The 24,123-nt window shown below is 29.7% G+C and overlaps 1 protein-coding gene across 1 annotated transcript; it reads left to right on the top strand.

The window, feature by feature from the left end:
• Window positions 1-2,261: 2,261 nt before the first annotated feature.
• On the top strand, window positions 2,262-24,004 carry LOC127281240 (uncharacterized). Its single transcript, XM_051304856.1, has 21 exons — window positions 2,262-2,560; window positions 2,666-2,909; window positions 4,751-5,009; window positions 5,323-5,583; window positions 5,686-5,916; window positions 8,456-8,783; window positions 8,914-9,229; window positions 9,881-10,092; window positions 11,353-11,596; window positions 11,666-11,924; window positions 13,171-13,431; window positions 15,196-15,426; window positions 15,587-15,914; window positions 15,996-16,304; window positions 17,878-18,051; window positions 19,357-19,600; window positions 19,737-19,995; window positions 20,839-21,099; window positions 21,205-21,435; window positions 21,525-21,852; window positions 23,487-24,004. Exons 1-21 carry the CDS (start codon window positions 2,382-2,384, stop codon window positions 23,815-23,817), a joined length of 5,490 nt encoding a protein of 1,829 aa, XP_051160813.1. The 5' UTR covers window positions 2,262-2,381; the 3' UTR covers window positions 23,818-24,004.
• Window positions 24,005-24,123: the final 119 nt, after the last annotated feature.

Raw genomic sequence — 24,123 nt, 5'->3', positions numbered from 1 at the left:
CAGGATATCCAACAGATATCGTCAGGATATCCCACAGATATCGTCAGGATATCCCACAGATATCATCAGGATATCCCACAGATATTTTCAGGATATTCTCAGTATATCTTCTGGATGTCAAGAATATATTCTCAGGATACTGTTTTTAAAGTCATTATGAGACTACGAGTGAGAATATTCTGTGAATTAAATTTTATATATAAATAAAATAAAATGCAACTTGTTTTTCGAGAAAGTTGTTTAATTTGAAAATTTTATTAAATAATTTTTTTCTCATTCGTGATTCATTCCTTATTATTCATATGCTTAATATTGTCAGAAAATAAATTGGCTTTAAACAATATAAATTCTTCCCCGCAAATAACGAATAACTATTGATATTAATTATACATTAAGTGCATGAGTTTATTTAAAAACTTTGAAAAATGCGTTTCAAATCTTCATTTAAAATAAATTAGAAGCTCATAAGACTTTTGTTTTTATTATATTATTATTTATTATATTAGCTTAACAATTTTAACCTTTAAAAATATATGTTGAGATATTAAATGTCCCGTGAATATCCTAAGAATATCCCACGGACATCCTGAAGATATCCCATGGATATCCTGTAATATAATATCCAATAGATATTTTGTGGATGTCTTAGGGATATCCTGTGGATATCCTATAGATGTCCTGTTGATGTCCCACAGACCGGCGGTTTGGATATCCTATGAATATCCCAAGATATCATATGGACATCCCAAGATATCCTATGAATATCCCAAGATATCCTATGGATATCCCAAGATATCCTATGGATATTCAAAGATATCCTATGAATATCCCAAGATATCCTATGGATATTCCAAGATATCCTATGAATATCCCAAGATATCCTATGGATATTCCAAGATATCCTGGGGACCATTCTAGGATATCGACCATTGATATGGATATCCTATGGATATCCTTTTGTTATGAGGGAGGTGTTATGTGGGCTGATTTTAAAGTGCTTGTTATAATTAAACTTTTACCTTTTTTAAATGTAGAATTATTTAGTTTCTTTTAGAATTTTCTTTAAAGGTGTATAAATATAATATTGTATTTGTTTATTACGCTGATTGATGTCAGAAATACGCCAATTTAGGTGAGTGTTGAGATTCTAGAAAATATGTTTTTATTACAGTAAAGATTTGAATAACCTACCATCTGAGATATCAAATTTTTATTTTAGTTTTAGATTTGTAACACTATATAAATTTAAATTAGAAGTTGTTTAATAAAAAAAAGTTATTTTTTTGTTCATTCAATATTAATCCTTATCCTTTTTAGTTTCATCGGAATTATAACAAAAAAAAATAAATAAATAATGTAGCAAAAAAAAACAAAAGTGTTACAACTTGCAAGTATAGATTTGTACTTTGTAATAAATTTTTTTTAACATTGCAGTATTAGACAAAAATTAATTTTTAAAAAATTTTATTTCTCTCTAATTTGCTATGCTGATAAATAATGCGAGGGATATAAAATTGAGTCAAATTCATTAAAATTAGAATTCAAAATTTTTTTAAAAATGACATGTTACAACTTACCCCATGTAGCAAACAGTACCAAACTCTCCTCTATGTGATGCGTTCTAAAAAAATAGGGACCTAAGAAACAAAAATTTTTTTTAGATTATGTTCATGAATTAATTTTAATTACAATTATTCTATTATAACATTATATAAATACATCAAATCATTGTAAATGTATAAAAAAAATATATATATATATATATATATATATATATATATATTCGTCTTGTAAATACAAAAAAATTGTCAAAAATCATAATTTCTTTTCATTTACATAAATTTTTTCCCTCTACCATTATATAATATACATTTTATTTATTTAATATTGTCACGCCCTGTGAATTTATTTTACTTTAAAATAAAACAATATAAAAATAATTTTAAAGAAAGAAAAATAATTATCATACATTTATCATTGTCAATTAAACAGAATTTTTATTTATTTGAATCTGTTTCAAGGATGCAAGTGTAAAATCAAACATGCATATATATGCATGCTGGCCTCTATAATGATAAAAAAAAAAAAAAAAAAAATTTCCTCAAATTTATTTATTCTTTAAACTTTTTTGCAAGATTATATTTGACACATATAATATGAATTATGTAAATATTGTTGATAATTCTTTGCAATTTTTTTCCAATTATTATCATTATTCCCAAAATTCTAAAAAGAAAATACAAAATTAATTATATATCAATTTCATCAAGATAAAAATTACTTTAAAACAATTATTCTTTCAACATTAAATTTTTACTTAAGAGGTAATTTTCAATAATTAGTTTTAAAAAAAAATTATTTTTTATATTTATTATCTTAGAATGAATTATTGTAAAAATTGTCCCTTACCAATTACAAGTGAAGTAACATTAGCGTCAACTTGTGGTAATATTGGAACATTTATATTATTTATGGGAATATTGGAAAGTTTTATTCGAAAACAATGTGATCTTGAAGATCCATGCCATCGAATTAGACCACAAGAGAAACCAAATTTAAGGTAATAAAATTATTTTAAAAATATATTTATATTAAAAATTTTATTAAATTAACATCGCTACAATTTCATTTTTACTAATATTTATATATATATATATATATATAGTTATGATTTTGTCGTAATTGGATCTGGAAGTGCAGGTGCAGTTGTTGCATCGCGTTTATCGGAAGAAAAAAATTTTTCAATTTTACTAATCGAAGCGGGATTAGATGAGCCAGCGTGGACACAAATGCCACCATTTTATATGAATACACTGCGTACAAAATTAGATTGGCAATATACATATGTTAATGAAGAGGCTGAATGTAAAGATCAAAATGATTCCAGATGCTATTGGGGAAGAGGAAAGGTTCCTAAATTTTTTTTTTCCACACAAAAAAAAAATTGAACTATTTCCAAGGCAAACCAGGAATATGATTTTCTGACATTTTTTTTTTTTTTAAACTTGTCCGCCATTTTGAATTTTGAAAATCTACGATCGGATTCATAATTAGTGATCCAAAAAATAGCTACAATCTAAGCCATAAAGAATTTTGAGTTACTTGTTTGATTAGATATGTTTTTTGAGGTTAGAAAAAAATTCTGACGTAATGGAGCAAATTGAAGATCAGATTCGTGACTAATTAAACAAGTAACTCAAAATTCTTGAGCTCTTGGGTTCTACGAGTTTTTGAGATCGTTGATTACAAATCTGATCTCAGAAGATCAAGAATTCAAAAATGGCGATTGCAATATGGCGGACAAGTTTTTTAAAAAAAATTACTAAATTTTCATTCAAATCAGTAGCTAGGGGTTTTTGGGCTCTCGCTGATCACGAATTCGATGTCAGATTTTTAAAATTCAAAATGGCGGATGCAATATGGCGGACAAGTTTTTTAAAAAATTACTAGATTTTCATGCAAATCAGTATCTAGGGGTTTTTGGGGTCGCTGATTACGAATCTGATGACAAATTTAAAAAATTCAAAATGGCGGATTCTATATGGAGGACAATTTTAAAAGAAGTTATTGGATTTTAATGCAAATCTGTATCTAGGGGAAACCTATTTTTAAATTTGTCCTCTATATTGCATATGCCATTTTGAATTTTTAAAATCTGACATCGAATTCGTGATCAGCGACCCCAAACACCCCTAGATACTGATATCCATGCAAATCTAGTAATTTTTTCAAAAATTTGTCCGCCATATTACATCCGACATTTTGAATTTTGAAAATCAGATCAAATTCATAATCAGCGATTCCAAAAATCACTAAAAACCCAAGCTAACAAGAATTTTGAGTTACTTGCTTAATTAGACATGTTTTTTGAGGTTAGAAAAAAATTCTGACGTAATGGAGCAAATTGAAGATCAGATTCGTGACTAATTAAACAAGTAACTCAAAATTCTTGAGCTCTTGGGTTCTAGGAGTTTTTGAGATCGTTGATTACAAATCTGATCTCAGAAGATCAAGAATTCAAAAATGGCGATTGCAATATGGCGGACAAGTTTTTTTAAAAAAATTACTAAATTTTCATTCAAATCAGTAGCTAGGGGTTTTTGGGCTCTCGCTGATCACGAATTCAATGTCAGATTTTTAAAATTCAAAATGGCGGATGCAATATGGCGGACAAGTTTTTTAAAAAATTACTAGATTTTCATGCAAATCATTATCTAGGGATTTTTGGGGTCGCTGATTACGAATCTGATGACAAATTTTAAAAATTCAAAATAGCGGATTCTATATGGAGGAGAATTTTAAAAGAAGTTATTGGATTTTAATGCAAATCTGTATCTAGGGAAACCTATTTTTAAATTTGTCCTCTATATTGCATCTGCCATTTTGAATTTTTAAAATCTGACATCGAATTCGTGATTAGCGACCCCAAAAACTCCTAGATACTGATATCCATGCAAATCTAGTAATTTTTTCAAAAACTTGTCCGCCATATTACATCCGCCATTTTGAATTTTGAAAATCAGATCAAATTCATAATCAGCGATTCCAAAAATCACTAAGAACCCAAGCTAACGTTCGATTGCCGTGGGAAAAATTTTATTTTATTTCTGCTTCTATATGTAATTAACCCTTTGATATCACACTGGGTATTTAACACCCTTTGTTATTTTAAAGTGTCTGTTAATTATAAATTATAAAAAAAAACATTAATGAGTGGAAAATAAATTTAAAAAATATATATATATTTCAGGTACTCGGTGGTAGTAGTTCAATAAATGGTATGACATACATTAGAGGATCAAAAAAAGATTTTGATGATTGGGAAAAAATGGGAAATAGAGGTTGGTCCTTTAAGGATGTACTTCCATTTTTCAAAAAAAGTGAAAATAATTTACAATACAATTTAATGGACAATGGTTATCATAGTCAAAATGGACCACTTCCAGTTACACAATTTAATTATCATCCACCAATGAGTTACGATATTCTAAAAGCTGGACAAGAATTAGGTTATAAATATTTGAAAACTTTTTTTTAAATTTAAATTAGTAACAAGTGAACTACTAATTCATATTAGTAAGAATTTACACTTATTTTTTTTTTTTATTTTTTTTAGTAAAATATTACAATTTGATTTAGTAGTTTTAAATTTTTTACCAAAGTTTTAATAAAAAGGAAACTAAAATTTAGTGTAAATTTTTACTAATTTAAATTAGTATCACACTTTTTACACTGAGAAAAAATTTTTTTTTGATTCAATAATTTCTTTATTCGAAACAAATTAAAAAAAAAAATTCAAATTTTTTTTGTTTATATCAACAGGTTACAATACTGTTGATCTAAATGGAAAAAGTCACACTGGATTTGCAATTGTTCAAAGTACATCAAAAAAAGGTAGTCGATATTCAACAGCACGTGCATTTTTAAGACCAGCGAGAAATCGTCATAATTTACATATTATGCTAAATTCAACTGCAACGAAAATTATTTTTAATAAAAATAAAAAAGCAATTGGTGTTGAATTTTACAAAAATGATAAATACATTCATGTTGGAATTAATAAAGAAGTCATTGTTAGTGGAGGTGAAAAATTTTATTTCCTTTTTCACTATATATACAAATGGAAAAAATTATTTTCTACTAAAAACTAAAATCAACTTTTTTTTTTTTTTTTTTTGCATATAGGTATTATTAATTCTCCACAATTATTATTGAATAGTGGAATTGGTGACAAAGAGGAATTAAAAGCCATTGGATTATCAGTTATACATCATCTTCCTGGTGTTGGAAAAAATTTACACGATCAAGTTATGTATCCATTGATTTTTTCCACCAATGAAACGAATATTAATTTTCTAAATTGGGCATCTGCCATGGAATATTTACTTAATCGAAAAGGACCATTAAGTGGCTTAGGTAAGTTAGAAAATAAAATCATTAAGTCCCAATCAAAAAAATTTCAGTATTATACCAGAGTTAATTATTGGCGCAGTACTGGTTCAGTATTGGCTGCCGAGGCTGGGCAGTCTGTACACTGAACCAGTACTGGTATTTTCATTGTATCAGTACTGGTGCAGTACCACCCACCCAGTACTGGCAAACCAGTACTGAGCCAGTACTGGCTCAAATGGATTTTCTTTTTGATTAATACTAGTTTACAACTAGTTCACTATTGCAGTGAAACTTATCTCTGTTACAGTTAAAGCTTTCTTTTACCCTCACAGCACCAGATATCCTAGGACATTCTAAAAACATCCCTTGGATATTCTAGGGATACCCCAGGGATATCCTAAGGATACTTTAAGGATATCCAAAGTAGCGGCGGTTAGGATATCATAAGGATATCCCAGGGATATCTAAGGATGTCCCTAGGACGTCCCAGGGATATCCTAATTATGTCCCCGGATATTATTAGGATATCCCTGAAATAATTCGAGATGTCCTTAGGACGTCCTAAAGGATATCCACAATATGTCTATATTATCTTAAATGTTAGAATATCCTTGATTCGTTCTAAAAATGTCCCTAAGGTATCCATAAAACGACCCTAACATACAAATTAATTAAATAAAAATGGAAAACATATTTTTTGGATGTATTTATAATGTATTTCCAAGATATCTAAAATGATTTACCTTGTCTACAAGAATTCTTTTTTCTACTTTTTCTTTAAAAAATCTCTTGAAACCAACTCAAGCGCTATCTCAAATAGTCAAAATTTGAATCATAATGATATCCTAGGGAGATCTTAGCGATATTTCTAAAATATTTTAACGATATACCAAGTTTATCCCAAGAATATCCCCTCTATATCACTAGGATATCCCTGGAATATCCCAGGGATATCTCTAGAATATCCTCAGAATATCTCTAAAATATCCTCAGGATATCCTCAGTATATCCCCAGGATATCCCAAAAATATCCTACGTAACGGCGGTTTGGATGTTCTGAGGATATCCTCAGGATATCCTAGGATATCCTATGGACGTTTTCAGGATATCCTACATTAGTTGAGGATATCCTTTTGTTGTGAGGGTAGTATACAATAAATTACAAAACTGCCAGTACTCAGCCAGTACTGAACCAGTAGTGGTTACCAGTACTGGTGCCAACTCTGGCCACGGTGCGCCAGAAGGAGGTTTAAATAAAAATGAATTGGCACTTAAAAATTTTTTTTTGATTATGGTTCTAAGATGAATAAAAAACTTTTCTCAATAGGTTTTAAAATTACGTGCCCAATTTAAAACAAATTGAGTTTTAAATATTTAAAAATAGTATTTCATGAGGAACCAGAATTTATTTAATGTAATATAGATAATAGATGTTTTAGATTTGGGTTCATATAAATTTATTAACAATTAAGTTATTTTTTTGTTTCGTTTTTATATTTATGCATTAAGAGTGTCGAAACGGTATCTGAAATTCTTTGGCAAGAAGAGAGAGCTTTAATTATCGCTCTGAACGTGAAATAGTATTGATTTTAAAATACTTTTTTTCTCGAAACACACGAACACTTTTAACAAAATCAGCCAAAATCCTCATCTTATAAATTTCCTAAATCCAAAAGACTGTACGAATCCATAGAAAAATATGGTTGCAAAACAAAAAGTAGAAAAGTAATCTAATAACCAGTTGCGACTTTGTGCGCCCTGCATGCTGCTGCCATCTGACGGCGGCAGGAGGTAATGAACCCCTCATTATATTACTTTTCGTTTTGCAATCGTGTTTTTGTATATGGATTCGTATAATCTTTAGGATTTAGGAAATTTATATAAGATAAGGATCTTTAGCTGCTTTTTGTAAAAAGTTTCCGTCTTTCGAGAAGAAAGTATTTTAAAATCAATGTTTATCATTTTCACGTTTAGTGCCGTTTTTATAGAACGATAAAATTAAAGGTCTCTTCTTGCCAAAAAATTTCAGAGATCATTCGACTCTCTTAAATAAATTTTGTCACTCTTAAAATCGTTCTTTTAACATTATAATTTAATTTTTTAAAATTGGACACAAACACTACAGCAATATAATTATATTTATATGTAAAATTGAAAATAAGTAATTATTTTATCATTTATTACAGTATTTATTAGATTAAATAAATTCTGATTCCCCATAAAACACTGTTATTTTTATATAAAAACTCAATTTTATTTAAATCGGTCACGTAAACTGATTTTAAAAACTATTGAGAAATGTTTTTTTATTCATCTAAGAATCATAATCAAAAAGTATTTTTAAGTGCCAATTCATTTTTATTTAAACCACCTTCTGGCGCACCGTGTGGCAGCCAATACTGGTAAAATGTTATCATCCCAAAGTTACGCCAACTCTGGCGCCAACACTTGTCAGTACTGCGCCATTAGTAAATTTTTGATTGGGGTACGCTGTAAAAGAAAAAAGTACTAAAACCGTATTTTAGGTATAAAAAAAAAAAAAAAATTTGTTCCACATTTACAGGTATTATGGCAATGACTGGTTTGATAAATACAAAATTTGCCAATCCCAATGATGATCATCCTGATATACAGTTATTTTTTGGCAATTTTATGTCAACTTGTTCAAAAAATGGTAATATTATTAATAATTCAACATCACGAAGGGAATTGAAATTAATTTCAACGGTAATTCGTCCAAAGAGTAAAGGTTATTTACAACTTAGAAACAGTGATCCACTAGCGAAACCAATAATTTATCCCAAATACATGTCTCATCCCAATGACATTGCTGTTATGATTGAGGGAATTAAATTTGCTCTACGTTTTGTTGAGGCTAAGGCTTTAAAAAAGTATGTCAATTAAATATTAAATTACCCTCTCAAAAATATCAATATTGTTAATGTGATTTAAAATTCTTGTATAATATATCCCAACATTAAAAAAAAAAAAATACTATGGAAAAAAAATTTTTATTTTCAGATATGACATACAATTGGACAGGACACCTGTGAAAAATTGTGAACACTTAGAATTTGGCAGTGATTCCTATTGGAAGTGTGCAGTGATACGTGATAAAAATCCTGCATATCATCAAGCTGGATCATGTAAAATGGGTCCTGATACAGATCCAATGGCAGTTGTTGATCATTTATTAAATGTCAAAGGTATCATTGGTGTTAGAATTGCGGACGCTAGTATTATGCCTGAAGTCACTTCTGGTAATACAAATGCTCCTGCTATTATGATTGGTGAAAGAGCTGCTGATTTTATTAAAAACAAATATTTGGGAAAATTTTAATTCTAGAGTAATTATATATTAATACAATCTGCATGTAATTCTAATTTAAACAAATTAATCAAAATTAAAACAGCTATTCATCAAAAATACAATTTTTAAAACTAGAGATTTATAAAGAATAATTTCTGTGTATTAAACAAATTTACATATATAGGGAAGAGTAAAAAAAATTTATGGACTTTCCTATATTGTATATTACAAAACTAAAAGTGTCTAATCTACAGATTTTGAACGATTTTAGAATAAGTTATATAAAATTAACAATGCAAAAAAAAAAAAATATATATATATATAATTTTAGCAATTCAAATATTTTTTTCTGAATAATTACAGTGTCATACTTGTAGACATTTATCCTTGCTCTAGTAATTTACCATAATCTGTATGTACTATATATAGAAAAAATTGACGTAAATTTAAAAAATTAAACTAAATTTCAAAATAATTTATTTACATTTTTAAATTAATCGGCACTACTATACAGAAAACAATTAGAAAATAAGGTTATACGTAGATTGATTTTAGAATTAAAAAAAGAAAATCTAAAAATTTAGAAACTCTAAAAATATATTTCAAAATTCACTGTTTTAATTTACAGAAAAAGTTTTGCTTATCTGATTTTCATGAAAAATAATCTCTTCTTATTTATTTTTTTTTTATTTTATTATTATTTTGAATAATACAAAAATGAATTGCACAAATTGCACTGTATCAACAATAAGTGATGTGACATTGGCATCGGCATGTGGTGGAACATCTTTTTTATTGTTCATGGGTATTTTGGAAATATTTATTCGCAAACAATGCGATTTGGAAGATCCATGCAATCGTGTTGTACCTCGTGATAAACCAAATTTAAGGTAAAATTTTTTAAAAGGTTAATTAAATTCTTTCTAAATATTTTGCTAAAAAGGATATCCCTAATAACACAAGATATCTTGGGATATATTGATAATATCCCGCAGATATCCTAGGGATGTCCTATGGATATCAAAAGGATCTCTTAAGGATATCCAAAAAATGGGCGGTTTGGATATCCTTTGGATATCCCATGGATATCTTCTGGATATCTCTATAGACTTTCATAAATGTCCTCCAGATATCCCCTATATATCTTCAGGATATCCCACAGATATTTTCAGGATATTCTCAGTATATCTTCTGGATGTCAAAAGAAGATATTCTCAGGAAACTGTTTTTAAAGCCATTATGAGACTACGAGTGAGAATATTCTGTGAATTAAATTTTATATAAATAAAATAAAATGCAACTTGTTTTTCGAGAAAGTTGTTTAATTTGAAAATTTTATTAAATAATTTTTTTCTCATTCGTGATTCATTCCTTTATTCATATGCACAGAAAATTAAAAGGCATTAAAATAAGCTGCAACGCTTATTATTTTAATGCAATTTTGCTTATTTTAATACCAAAATGGATTAAAATAAGCAAAATTAGATTAAAATAATAAGCGTTGCAGCTTATTTTAATGCCTTTTAATTTTCTGTGTGCTTAATATTTTTAGAAAATAAATTGGCTTTAAACAATATAAATTCTTCACCGCAAATAACGAATAACTATTAATATTAATTATACATTAAGTGCATGAGTTTATTTAAAAACTTTGAAAAATGCGTTTCAAATCTTCATTTAAAATAAATTAGAAGCTCATAAGATTTTTGTTTTTATTATATTATTATTATTCATTATATTAGCTTAACAATTTTAACCTTTAAAAATATATGTTGAGATATTAAATATCCCGTGAATATCCTAAGAATATCCCAAGGAAATCCTGAGGATATTCCATGGATATCCTGCGATATAATATCCAATAGATATTTTGTGGATGTCTTAGGGATATCCTGTGGATATCCTATGGATGTCCTGTTGATGTCCCACAGACCGGCGGTTTGGATATTCTATGGTTATCCCAAGATATCCTGGGGATTATTCTAGGATATCGATCATTGATATGGATATCCTATGGATATCTTAGGGATATCCTTTTGTTATGAGGGATTAATTATTAGACGTCAAAAACTCTAATTTTTAATAAAAATTAATTAATTAATTAATTAAAAATCATTTTTTCAATAAAATACAATTTTTTCTATATTTAGTTATGACTATATTGTAATTGGAGCTGGAAGTGCAGGTTCAGTTGTTGCCTCAAGATTATCAGAAGACAAAAATAATTCAATTTTACTTATTGAGGCAGGATTAGATGAGCCAGCTTGGACACAAGTGCCATCATTTTTTTTAAATCTCATGCATACAAATTTAGATTGGCAGTATAATTTTCAAAGTGATGATAATAAATGTTCAATGGAAAATTCAGCTAAATGTTATTGGCCAAGAGGAAAGGTAAAATTGTTCATTTTTTTTTTTTGCGAGAAAATTTTTTTTAAAATTTACCTTTAATTTTGTTTTTAGGTACTTGGTGGGACAAGTACATTTAATGCAATGTTATACATAAGAGGTGCTCATAAAGATTTTGATGATTGGGAAAAAATGGGAAATAGAGGTTGGTCCTTTAAGGATGTACTTCCATTTTTCAAAAAAAGTGAAAATAATTTACAAATCAATTTAATGGACAATGATTATCATAGTCAAGGTGGATTACTTCCAGTGACACAAATGAATTATCATCCACCAATGTTTAATGACATTCTAAAAGCTGCACAAGAATTAGGTAAATTACACAAAAGGACCACAACAAAAAAAAAAAAAAATCAAACATTTTCACAAGGCAAATATGATTTTCTAATGTATTTTGATGCGTCAAACACGAATCTGTAGTCACATTTGCTCCATGACGTCAGAATTTTTTTTCTAACCTCCAAAAAACATGTATAATCAAACAAGTGACTAAAATTTTTCGTAATCAGCGACCCTAAAAACCCCTTAGTACCAAGTTTCAGGTGAATCTGTTAAATTTTCAAAAATTCGACCACCATATTGGATCCGCCATTTTGAATTTTGAAAAACTGATACCGAATTCGTAATTAGTGACCCTAAAAACCCTCAAATAACAAAGTTTCAGGTAAATTCGTCTTTTCAAAAATTCTTCGGCCATAGTGAATTTTGAAAAACTCTAATACCGAATTTGTAATCAGCGACACTAATAACCTCTAACTACCAAGTTTCAGGTAAATCTGTTAGATTATAAAAAATTCGTCTGCCATTTTGAATTTTAAAAATCTGATAATCAGATTCGTAACTCAAAATTCTTGTGAACTTGGGTTCTAGGGGTTTTTAGAATTGCTGATAACGAATTTGATCTGATTTTCAAAATTCAAAAATGGCGGAACCAATATGGCGGACGAAGTTTTTTAAAAAATTACTAGATATTCTTGCAAATCAGTATCTAGGGATTTTTGGGGTCGCTGATCACGAATCCGATGTCAGATTTTAAAAATTCTAAATGACGGATGCAATATGGAGGACAATTTAAAAAAAAAAGTTATTCGATATTCATGCAAATCTGTATCTAGGGAAAACTTTTTTTTAAAATTGTCCTCCATATTGCATCCGCCATTTTGAAGTTTTAAAATCTGTCATCGAATTCGTGATCAGTGACCCCAAAAACCCCTAGCTACTGATTTGCATGAAAATCTAGTAATTTTTAAAAAAACTTGTCCACCATATTGCAACCGCTATTTTGAATTTTGAAAATCAGATCAAATTCGTTTTCAGCGATTTCAAAAACCCCCAAAACCCAAGCTAACAAGAATTTTTAGTTACTTGTTTGATTAGACATGTTTTTTGAGTTTAGAATTCGTGTTCACCACCTTAAAATACGTCGGAAAATGATATTCCTGTTTGCCTTGGAAATAGTTCAATTTTCTTTCTCCTTCTTTGATATTATTTTAAATACTTATTTAAAAATTTATTTGGTTTACGTTTTCGATATAATTTATTTTTTTTAAAAAAAATAGGTTACAATACTACTGACGTGAATGGAAAAACTCACACAGGTTTTGGAATAGCTCAAACCACTACCAAAAAAGGTAGTCGATTTTCATCAGCTCGTGCATTTCTTAGACCTGCGAGAAATCGGAAAAATTTACACATTATGATTAATAGCACAGTTACAAAAATTATATTCAATGGAGAACGAAAAGCAGTAGCTGTTGAATTCTACAGACAGGGCAAACTTGTACAAGTTGGTGTTAATAAAGAAGTTATCATTAGCGGAGGTATAGGGAAATTAAAATAAACACTATGCTATAACAAAAAAAAATTCATGTTCTGAGCTCGAGGTCAAACCTTCCTTTATACTTTTGGAAACGCTGAAACCAAATCTAAAGTCACTTTAATCCCAACGCGTCATGTATTTGATATAACCTCAAAAAAATCTAAAAATTCGTCCTTAAAATTTTTAAATTAAGAAATAGATTCGGTTCTTCTCTTACTATGACTACTTTTATGTTTTTAAGGTCGCTGAAACCGAATCTGAAATCAGTTTAACCCCACCACGTCAGGTATTTGACATAACCTCAAAAAAACTTTAAAATTCGTCCTCAAAATTTTTTAACTTAAAAAAAATGTCGATTTATGTATGTCTACTTTATGTTTTTAGGAGCGCTGAAGCCAAATCTAAAGTCTACTTAACCTCATCACGTCAGGCTTTTGACATAACCTCGAAATAATCACAAAATTTGATTTTTTTAGTGTTTTTTTTATGTTATGTCAAAAGTCTGACGTGTTCGGTATTAAATAGATTTCAGATTTAGCTTCAGCGACCCCCAAAAATATATATAGTAGACACGGTACGAGTTATAGATTCGAATTTTTCTTGATTTCTAAGGTTTTTTGAGGTTATGTCAAATACCTGAAGTGATCGAGTTTAAGTGACTTCAGATTCGGCCTCAGCTACCCCAAAAACATAAAGTAGTCATGGTACCCTCACAACAAAAGGATATCCTGAGGATATCCTTAACTAATGTAGGATATCCTGAAAACGTCCATAGGATATCCTAGGATATCCTCAGAACATCCAAACCGCCGTTACGTAGGATATTTTGGGATATTCTGGGGATATCCTGAGGATATTCTAGGGATATCTTGAGGATATTTTAGGGATATCCTAGGGACAACTCGGTTGTTTGCCCACATGGAGCAGTGGGCAAGATTGTGCCAAATAACATAAAATATGTACAGTTGAGCAAGTGTTTCATAGTTAGCGCTTGAGTTTTATGGATACCTTAGGGACATTTTTAGAACGACTCAAGGATATTCTAACCTTTAAGATAATATAGACATACTGTAGATATCCTTAGGACGTCCTAAGAACATCCCTAATTATTCCAGGGATATCCTTGGGATATCCTAATAATATTCGGGGAAATGATTAGGATATCCCTGGGACGTTCTAGGAACATCCTTAGATATCCCTGGGATATCCCTAGGATATCATAACCGCCGCTACTTTGGATATCCTTAAAGTATCCTTAGGATATCCCTGGGGTATCCTTAGGATATCCAAGGGATGTTTTTGGAATATCCTAGGATATCTGGTGCTGTGAGGGTAAGATCAAAAGAGACGAATTTTTCTTAATTTAAAATTTTTGAGGTTTTTTAAGGTTATGTCAAATACCTGATGTGCTGGGGTTAAACTGTCTTCATCTTCGGTTTCAACGATCGCAAAAATATAAAATATTAATGATTTAACTACTTTCCTAACAGCATGCGGATATTTAAGATATCCTACAGACGTCCTAGGGATAATCGGAAAGTAAGATATCCATAGGATATCTCAGGGATATCCATAAATATCTTGAGGACATCCTAGAGATATCCAAATTTCCGGATACTGATAGGACGTCCAAAGAATATTCTGAAATGTCTGTTGCTATTAGGGTTGAATTCAGAAAATGAATTTTTTTGTGTTAGCAGAATTTTTGGTTTTCAATTTCTCATTTATCAGAATATTCTTATCCCCCTCCCCCCACCCCCAAAAGGAACAGTAAATTCTCCGCAAATACTTTTAAATAGTGGAATTGGAGCCAGAGAAGATTTGAAACAATTGGGAATTCCAGTGATTCATAATTTACCAGGTGTTGGAAAAAATTTACACGATCATTTCAATATGCCTATAATTTTTTCTATCAATGAAACTGATTATAATGATCTAAATTGGGCCTCGGCTATGGAATATTTAATTGATAGAACGGGTCCCTTAAGTGGCGTGGGTAAAGAAATTCAATTATATATATATATATAAATTTATTAGAATTAGTTAACTGTTTTTTATAATCGAAATTTGCCTTGCCAAATATCCGAATTATTTGGATTATTTTTAGAAATTATTGTTAAAATTTTGCTTAAAAAAAAAATGCATTTTAATTTAAGGACTTCTACAAATTGTTGGATTTATGAATTCAAAATTTGTCAATTCACAAGATGATCATCCAGACATACAAATGGTATTTGGTGGATATTTACCGGCATGTTCTAAAAATGGAATAATAGAAAATAATTCCAATGGAAGACGAACAATTGCTATAATACCATTGGTTATTCGTACAAAAAGTAAAGGTTACATTCGTTTAAGAAATAACAATCCACTATCAAAACCATTCATATATCCTCAATATCTATCTCATCCTAATGATATTGCTGTTATGATCGAAGGAATCAAATTTGCTCTACAATTGGCTAAAACAAATGTTTTAAAAAAGTGAATAAAAAAAAAATATAATTTACAAATTTTTAATAATTATTTGTTATTAATTTGATATTATTCTTTTTTTTCTTCTAGATATGATTTACAAATGGACATGACTCCAGTGAAAAATTGTGAGAATTTTAAATTTGGAAGTGATAATTATTGGGAGTGTGCAATTAAAGAAAATAGTAATCCAGGATTTCATCCAGCTGGTTCATGTAAAATGGGTTCTGATAAAGATTCAATGGCTGTTGTTGATCATTTATTGAGAGTTAGAGGAATTGAAAATGTTCGAATTGCCGATGCAAGTGTTATGCCACAAGTTACGTCTGGTAATCCCGGTGCAACGATAATTATGATTGGTGAAAGAGCTGCAGATTTTATTAGAAACAAAAAATATTTGTGAAAATTTTTGCTACAAGTGATTATATTAGTGCAATCATTTATATATATGTAGTATAATGAAACAATTGTTCATCAAAATTAAAAACAATCGTTCATTGAAGTTGAAATAAATAATCATCAAAATTTTAACAACTGATGTTCATCAAAATTTACACAACTACTGTTCAGTAAAATTGGAACAACTATTTATCAAAAATTTACACAACTGTTCAGTAAAATTGGAACAACTATTCATCAAAAATTTACACAACTGTTCATTAAAATTGAAACAACCATTTATCAAAAACACAGAATCACAAAAAAATCCAACTTTTTCCAAGGCAAATCGTAATATGATTTTCTGACATATTTTAATGCGTCGAACACGAATCTGAAGTCAGATTTGCTCCATTGCGTTAGAATTTTTTTCTAACCTCAAAAAAAATGTCTAATTAAACAGGTAACTCAAAATTCTTGTGGGCTTGGATTCTAGGGGTTTTTGGGGTCGCTGATCACGAATTCGATGTCAGATTTTCAAAATTCAAAATGGCGGATGCAATATGGCGGACAAGTTTTTTAAAAAATTACTAGATTTTCATGCAAATCAGTAGCTAGGGGTTTTTGGGGTCTCGCTGATCACGAATTCGATGTCAGATTTTAAAAATTCAAAATGGCGGATGCAATATAGAGGACAATGTTAAAAAAAAGTTTTTGGATTTTCATGTAAATCTGTATATAGGGGAAACTTTTTTTAAAATTGTCCTCCATATTGCATCCGCCATTTTGAATTTTTAAAATCTGACATCGAATTCGTGATCAGCGAGACCCCAAAAACTCCTAGCTACTGATTTGCATGAAAATCTAGTAATTTTTTAAAAAACTTGTCCGCCATATTGCAACCGCCATTTTGAATTTTGAAAATCAGATAAAATTCGTAATCAGCTATCCCAAAATTCCCTAGAATTTAAGCCCACAAGAATTTTGAGTTACTTGATTCATTAAACATACCCCCAAAGAACAGAAACTTTCCTAAAGATTTCCTATAAAGATTTATTTTAAATGTTCGCAATATTTCCAAATAAATCTTTAGGAAATAATGGAGCAAATTGAACTTCAGATTCGTATTTAGCACATCAAAATACGTCAGAATATTAAATTCCGGTTTGCCTTGGAAAAATTTCGATTTTTTTTTTTTTTTGTTGACCTATACCATTTAAAATTTTTATTTAAAAAAATCTTCTATTTATAGCATCATTATTTATTCAGCGACAATTGTTAAAAATTATTCCGAAAACAAAATAAAAATACATTTTTCCTTAATATAATCTCTTGATAATTTTTTTATTTATATTCATCTCCCACTTATTTCACAAAATTAAAATTATATTTAAAAAAAAAAAATATTGTCATTTTTGTTTCATAACAGTTTTGTCATATTAATGGAATTCGTTTTTCAAAATAAATTAACGGGTTTTTTTTTTTAGTAAAGCAATATTTTAACCAAATTCAGTTGGATTTAATAATTTTTTGAAAAAAAATATATTTAATTCTTTTGGAATAACAACTGCAAAATTTATTAGTAAAATCATTAAATGAAGTGTGTTAATTGTCCATCGCCTGTTACAGATGGTACCACATTGGTTTCAACATGTTCAGGTGTAACAATTTTTTTATTTATGTCAATTTTAGAATCATTTTTGCGCAAACAATGTGACCTTGAAGATCCATGTGAACGAATTTTAACAACTGATCATCCACAACCAAGGTATAATCCTCATTAGAGTTTTGTTGTTTACAGATTTTATCATTGTTTTTACATTTAGATATAAAATTAATTACACAGAAAAACAACCCTCACAGGACCAGATATCCTAGGATATTCCAAAAACATCCCTTGGATATCCTAGGGATACCCCAGGGATATTCTAAGGATACTTTCAGGATATCCAAAGTAGCGGCGGTTAGGATATCTTAGGGATATCCGAGGGATATATAAGGATGTCCCTAGGACGTCCCAGGGATATCCTAATTATTTCCCCGGATATTATTAGGATATCCTGTGGATATCCTTATAATGTCCTAAGGATATCCTCAGGACGTCCAATTACGTCCTAAGGTAACAGCCCAGATTTGAAAGATGATTGACAATCACGGGAAACCTATTTGTATCAAAAAATCGCTATCTCAAATAGTCAAAATTTGAATATCCCAGGGATATCCTCAGGATATCCCAAAAAATATCCTACGTAACAGCGGTTTGGATGTTCTGAGGATATCCTCAGGATATCCTATGGATGTTTTTAGGATATCCTCAGGATATCCTATGGATGTTTTCAGGATATCCTCAGGATATCCTTTTGTTGTGAGGGAAATTCGGGTCACCTTTTTTGGACCCGGAAAAGTAAGAACGTTTTTTAACTTATTTTTCTGCGCTGAATTTGAATTTATATAGTTAGATTTTCTCTAATACGTCAAATTTCAAAATGGCGGATCCAATACGGCGGAAGAAAAAATTAAAAATGAATAGCATTCGCTTAAAACATGTTACACGAGGGTTTTCGGCGTCGCTGAGATTATAAATATGACGTCAGATTTTAAAAATTTTAAATGACGGATCCAATATGGAGGACAAAAATATTAAAAATCGATTTTATTAGCTTCTAACTTGTTATTAGGTGGTTTTTAGGGTCTCTGATTACGAATATAAAGTTAAATTTTAGAAATTCAAAATTATAATAGTTTCAACCAAATCCGTTTGATTTTTAATATTTTTCGTCTTCCATATTGGATCCGCCATTTTGAATTTTTGAAATCTAACTTCAAATTCGTATTCAGTAACCCAGAAAACCCCTGAGTAATAAGTTTCAACCAAATCCGTTTGATTTTTAACATTTTTCGTCCTCCATATTGGATCCGCCATTTTGAATTTTTGAAATTTAACTTCAAATTCGTAATCAGCAACTCCAAAAAAACCTTTTAGTAAGGGTTTTAGCGTTAAAATGTACCTTAAAACCAGTTTTTTGTTGCTCGGGTCTAAAACCTAGTTGTAAACCTGTTTTACTATTTGCAGTTACGATTTTATTGTAATTGGAGCCGGAAGTGGTGGAGCAACTATTGCATCAAGATTATCCGAAAAAAAATGCTTTTCTGTTTTATTATTAGAGGCAGGATTAGATGAACATGCATGGATGCAAGTACCATCTATGTTTCGACATATTGTAGATACAAATTTAGATTGGCAGCATTTAGGTGACGTTGAAAATACTTCATGTCTCAATTGGAAGGATAAAAAATGTTCATGGCCTGGGGGAAAGGTTTAATTTTATTCTCAATTTCATTAAATACAAAAAAATTTTAATAAAATTAAATTTGCCCATCTGTGAATTCGTTTTTGTAAACAAAACAAAAAGTCAAAAACAAACAAAAAAATTATTTACTGCTCTTGTATAGGTTCTGGGTGGATCCAGTGCTATTAATGGAATGATGTATATGAGAGGATCCCATAAGGATTACAACGATTGGGAAAAATTGGGAAATAAAGGTTGGTCCTACAAGGACGTTCTTCCATTTTTTAAAAAAAGTGAAAATTATTTACAAATAGATAAAGTTGATATCAAATATCATGGACAAGGAGGGCCATTACCAGTGACACAATTTAGCAATCAACCACCTATTAGTTTTGATTTTTTGAAGGCCGCCAAAGAATTAGGTAGGTATTAACTTAAATACCTAAAATGGAGATAATATCAATACCTACCCACAACAGATGGTTTAAATCTGCAACGAATTCAAAAACAGTTTTTTTTAAAAAACATTTTCATTAAATCTCTCATAATTCTCAAATAATATACCCAATTGTAATAAATTCTCTTCTTTCTGTTTGAAAAAATTTTAAGTCGTCACACTTCTATAATAATTTTATAGCAGTATGGTTTGCTATACTAGTAACTAATAAACCCTCATAACAAAAGGATATCCCTAGGATATCCATATCAATGGTTGATATCCTAGAATGGTCCCCAGGATATCCAAACCGCCGGTCTGTGGGACATCAACAGGACCTCCATAGGATATCCACAGGATATCCCTAAGACATCCACAAAATATCTATTGGATATTATATCGCGGGATATCCATGGGATATCCTCAGGATGTCCGTGGGATATTCTTAGAATATTCACGGGATATCCGAAGGATATCCAAACCGCCGATATTTTGGATATCCTTAAGATATCCTTTTGCTATCCATAGGACATCCCTAGGATATCTGCGGGATATTATCAATATATCCCAAGATATCTTGTGTTATTAGGGAAATTATTAGAAATGCAAATTTCCAAAATGCTATCAAATCCGAATAGAACACAGAAAATAAAAAAGGCATTAAAATAAGCTGCTACGCCTATTATTTTCATCCAATTTTGCTTATTTTAATATCCATTTTGGTATTAAAATAAGCAAAATTGGATTTAAATAATAAGCATTGCAGCTTATTTTAATGCCTTTTTTATTTTCTGTGAATTTATGAAATTAGGTGTATATAAATTTCTAGGTTACGATATTGTCGATTTGAATGGAAAAACACACACTGGTTGGGCTATTGCACAAACTACAACAAATGGAGTATCACGATATTCAACAGCTCGAGCATTTTTACGACCTGCACGAAATCGTCAAAATTTACACACTATGATTAATAGCACTGTGACAAAAATTATTTTCAACGATAAGAAAAAAGCAATTGGTGTTGAATTTTACAAAAATGGAAAATTAGTTCAAATTAAAGTTAATAAAGAAGTTATTGTTAGTGCAGGTAAATTAAATTCTAAAATTTTTTAAAATTCTACACTTAAAGTTGGCCAATATTTTCGTAAACCAATATTTTAATTAAAAAATATTTATTATTTTCCATTAATAGGTGCAGTAAATTCACCACAAATACTTTTAAACAGTGGTATTGGACCACAGAAAGAATTAGAAGCAGTTAAAGTGCCAGTGGTACACAATCTTCCGGGTGTTGGTAAAAATTTTCACGAGCATGTTACACATATGTTGCAATTTTCCATTAATGAAAACGACATTAATATTTTAAATTGGCCTTCGGCAATGGAATATTTACTGTACAGAAAAGGACCACTGTCATCAACAGGTTTATTTGTATTTATAATTTAGGAATTTTAGTGGATTTTTTCGGCTATTATAGAGATTTTAAAAACAATGATTTTATAAAATTTTTAGGTATCTGGCAATTAACGGGAATGATAAATACAAAATATACAAATCCTCAAGAAGATCAACCGGATATACAAATAATATTTGGAGGATATACGGCAGATTGTTCAAAATTTGGAGAAATTCAAAGCAATACAACGTCAAGAAGAAAAATAACAATATTCCCAATGGTTCTACGTCCCAAAAGCAAAGGATACGTTCGTTTGAGAAACAATAATCCCCTATCGAAACCACATCTTTCTGCCAAATTTTTATCAAATCCTCACGATGTGGCTGTACTAATTGAGGGAATTAAATTTGTAATCAAATTAATTGAAGCGCCAGCACTTAAAAAGTAAGTGGCAGAACTTTATCGTTACTACCCTCATATCAAAAGGATATCCCTAGGATATCCATATCAATGGTCGATATCCTAGAATGGTTCCCAGGATAACTTGGGATATCCATAGAATATCCCTAGTATATCCAAACCGCCCTCACAGCACCAGATATCCTAGGATATTCCAAAAACATCCCTTGAATATCCCAGGGATACCCCAGAGATATCCTAAAGATACTTTAAGGATATCCAAAGTAGGGGCGGTTAGGATATCCTAGGGATATCCTAATTATTTCCCCGGATATTATTAGGATATCCTGTGGATATCCTTAGAACATCCTAAGGATATCCTCAGGACGTCCAATTACGTCCTAAGGTAACAGCCCAGATTTGAAAGATGATTGACCATCACGGGAAACCTATTTGTATCAAAAAATCGCTATCTCAAATAGTCAAAATTTGAATCATAATGATATCCTAGGGAGATTTTAACGATATTTCTAGAATATTTTATCGATATACCAAGTTTATCCCAAGAATAGCCCCACGATATCACTAGGATATCCCTAGAATATCCTCAGGATATCCCAAAAATATCCTACGTAACGGCGGTTTGGATGTTCTGAGGATTTTAACGATTTTAACGATATACCATTTTATCCCAAGAATATCCCCACGATATCACTAGGATATCCCTGGAATATCCCAGGGATATCCCTAAGACATCCACAAAATATCTATTGGATATTATATCGCAGGATATCCGTGGGATATCCTCAGGATGTCCGTGGGATATTCTTAGGATATTCACGAGATATTTAATATCTCAACATATATTTTTAAAGGTTAAAATTTTTAAGCTAATATAATGAATAATAATATAATAAAAACAAAAATCTTATGAGCTTCTAATTTATTTTAAATAAAGATTTGAAACGCATTTTTCAAAGTTTTTAAATAAACTCATGCACTTAATGTATAATTAATATTAATAGTTATTCGTTATTTTCGGGGAAGAATTTATATTGTTTAAAGCCAATTTATTTTCTGACTATATTAAGCATATGAATAAAGGAATGAATCACAAATGAGAAAAAAATTATTTAATAAAATTTTCAAATTAAACAACTTTTTCGAAAAACAAGTTGCATTTTATTTTATTTATATATAAAATTTAATCCACAGAATATTCTCACTCGTAGTCTCATAATGACTTTAAAAACAGTATAATGAGAATATCTTCTTTTGACATCCAGAAGATATGCTGAGAATATCCTGAAAATATCTGTGGGATATCCTGATGATATCTGTGGGATATCCTGACGATATCTATGGGATATCTGGAGGACATTTATTAAAGTCTATAGAGATATTCAAAAGGGATATCCATGGGATATCCAAAGGATATCCAAACTGACGATTTTTTGGATATCCTTAAGAGATCCTTTTGATATCCTGTGGATATCCTCAAATATCCATGGGATATCCAAATCGCCGATTTTTTGGATATCCTTAAGAGATCTTTTTGATATCCATAGGACATCCCTAGGATATCTGCGGGATATTATCAATATATCTCAAAATATCTTGTGTTATTAGGGTATACAAAGTTTGTAATCAACTACAATCAATTTTGTAATAATTTTCAGATATGATATCCAATTAAATAAAACCCCGGTGAAAAATTGTGAAAATTTCACATTTGGAAGTGATCCCTATTGGGAGTGTGTTGTGAGACACAATACAGCACCGGGTGCACATTTAGCTGGATCATGTAAAATGGGATCAAATACAGATCCAATGGCAGTTGTTGATGAACAATTAAGAGTTAAGGGAATTCAAGGTGTCAGAGTCGTTGATGCCAGTATAATGCCAAATGTTGTTTCAGGAAATACAAATGCTCCTACAATTATGATTGCCGAAAGAGCTGCAGAATTTATTAAAAAATTTTGGAAATCTTTTAGCAGTAAAAAATGTTGATTTTAAAGAAATTTTGATGACAAAACACTTTCAGTGCGAAGGAGGAAGTAAATACGAATTTATTGTAAATTAATGAAATCTAATATAAAGTATATAAAAATTGTTGGTATTATTTCAATGTTTTCCTATATGAGGAAAAAAAAATATATACTCTTATATTTTTATTATCTTTTAAAAACTCTCTAATGTGTAAAAATACTTCAATTTATAATAATTTTATTATAAAAATTGATAACAAATATATAACTCTGAAAAAACAGATTAAAAAATATTTTTTTCCTTATTATAATCTCGTTTAATTTATAT

Source organism: Leptopilina boulardi, unplaced genomic scaffold, assembly GCF_019393585.1.
Source record: "Leptopilina boulardi isolate dan_hultmark-lab unplaced genomic scaffold, ZJU_Lbou_2.1 LbouV2_266, whole genome shotgun sequence".
NCBI classification, from domain to species: Eukaryota; Metazoa; Arthropoda; class Insecta; order Hymenoptera; family Figitidae; genus Leptopilina; species Leptopilina boulardi.
Note: the sequence above shows the minus strand (reverse complement) of the source record. Positions and strands in the feature narration are given on the sequence as shown.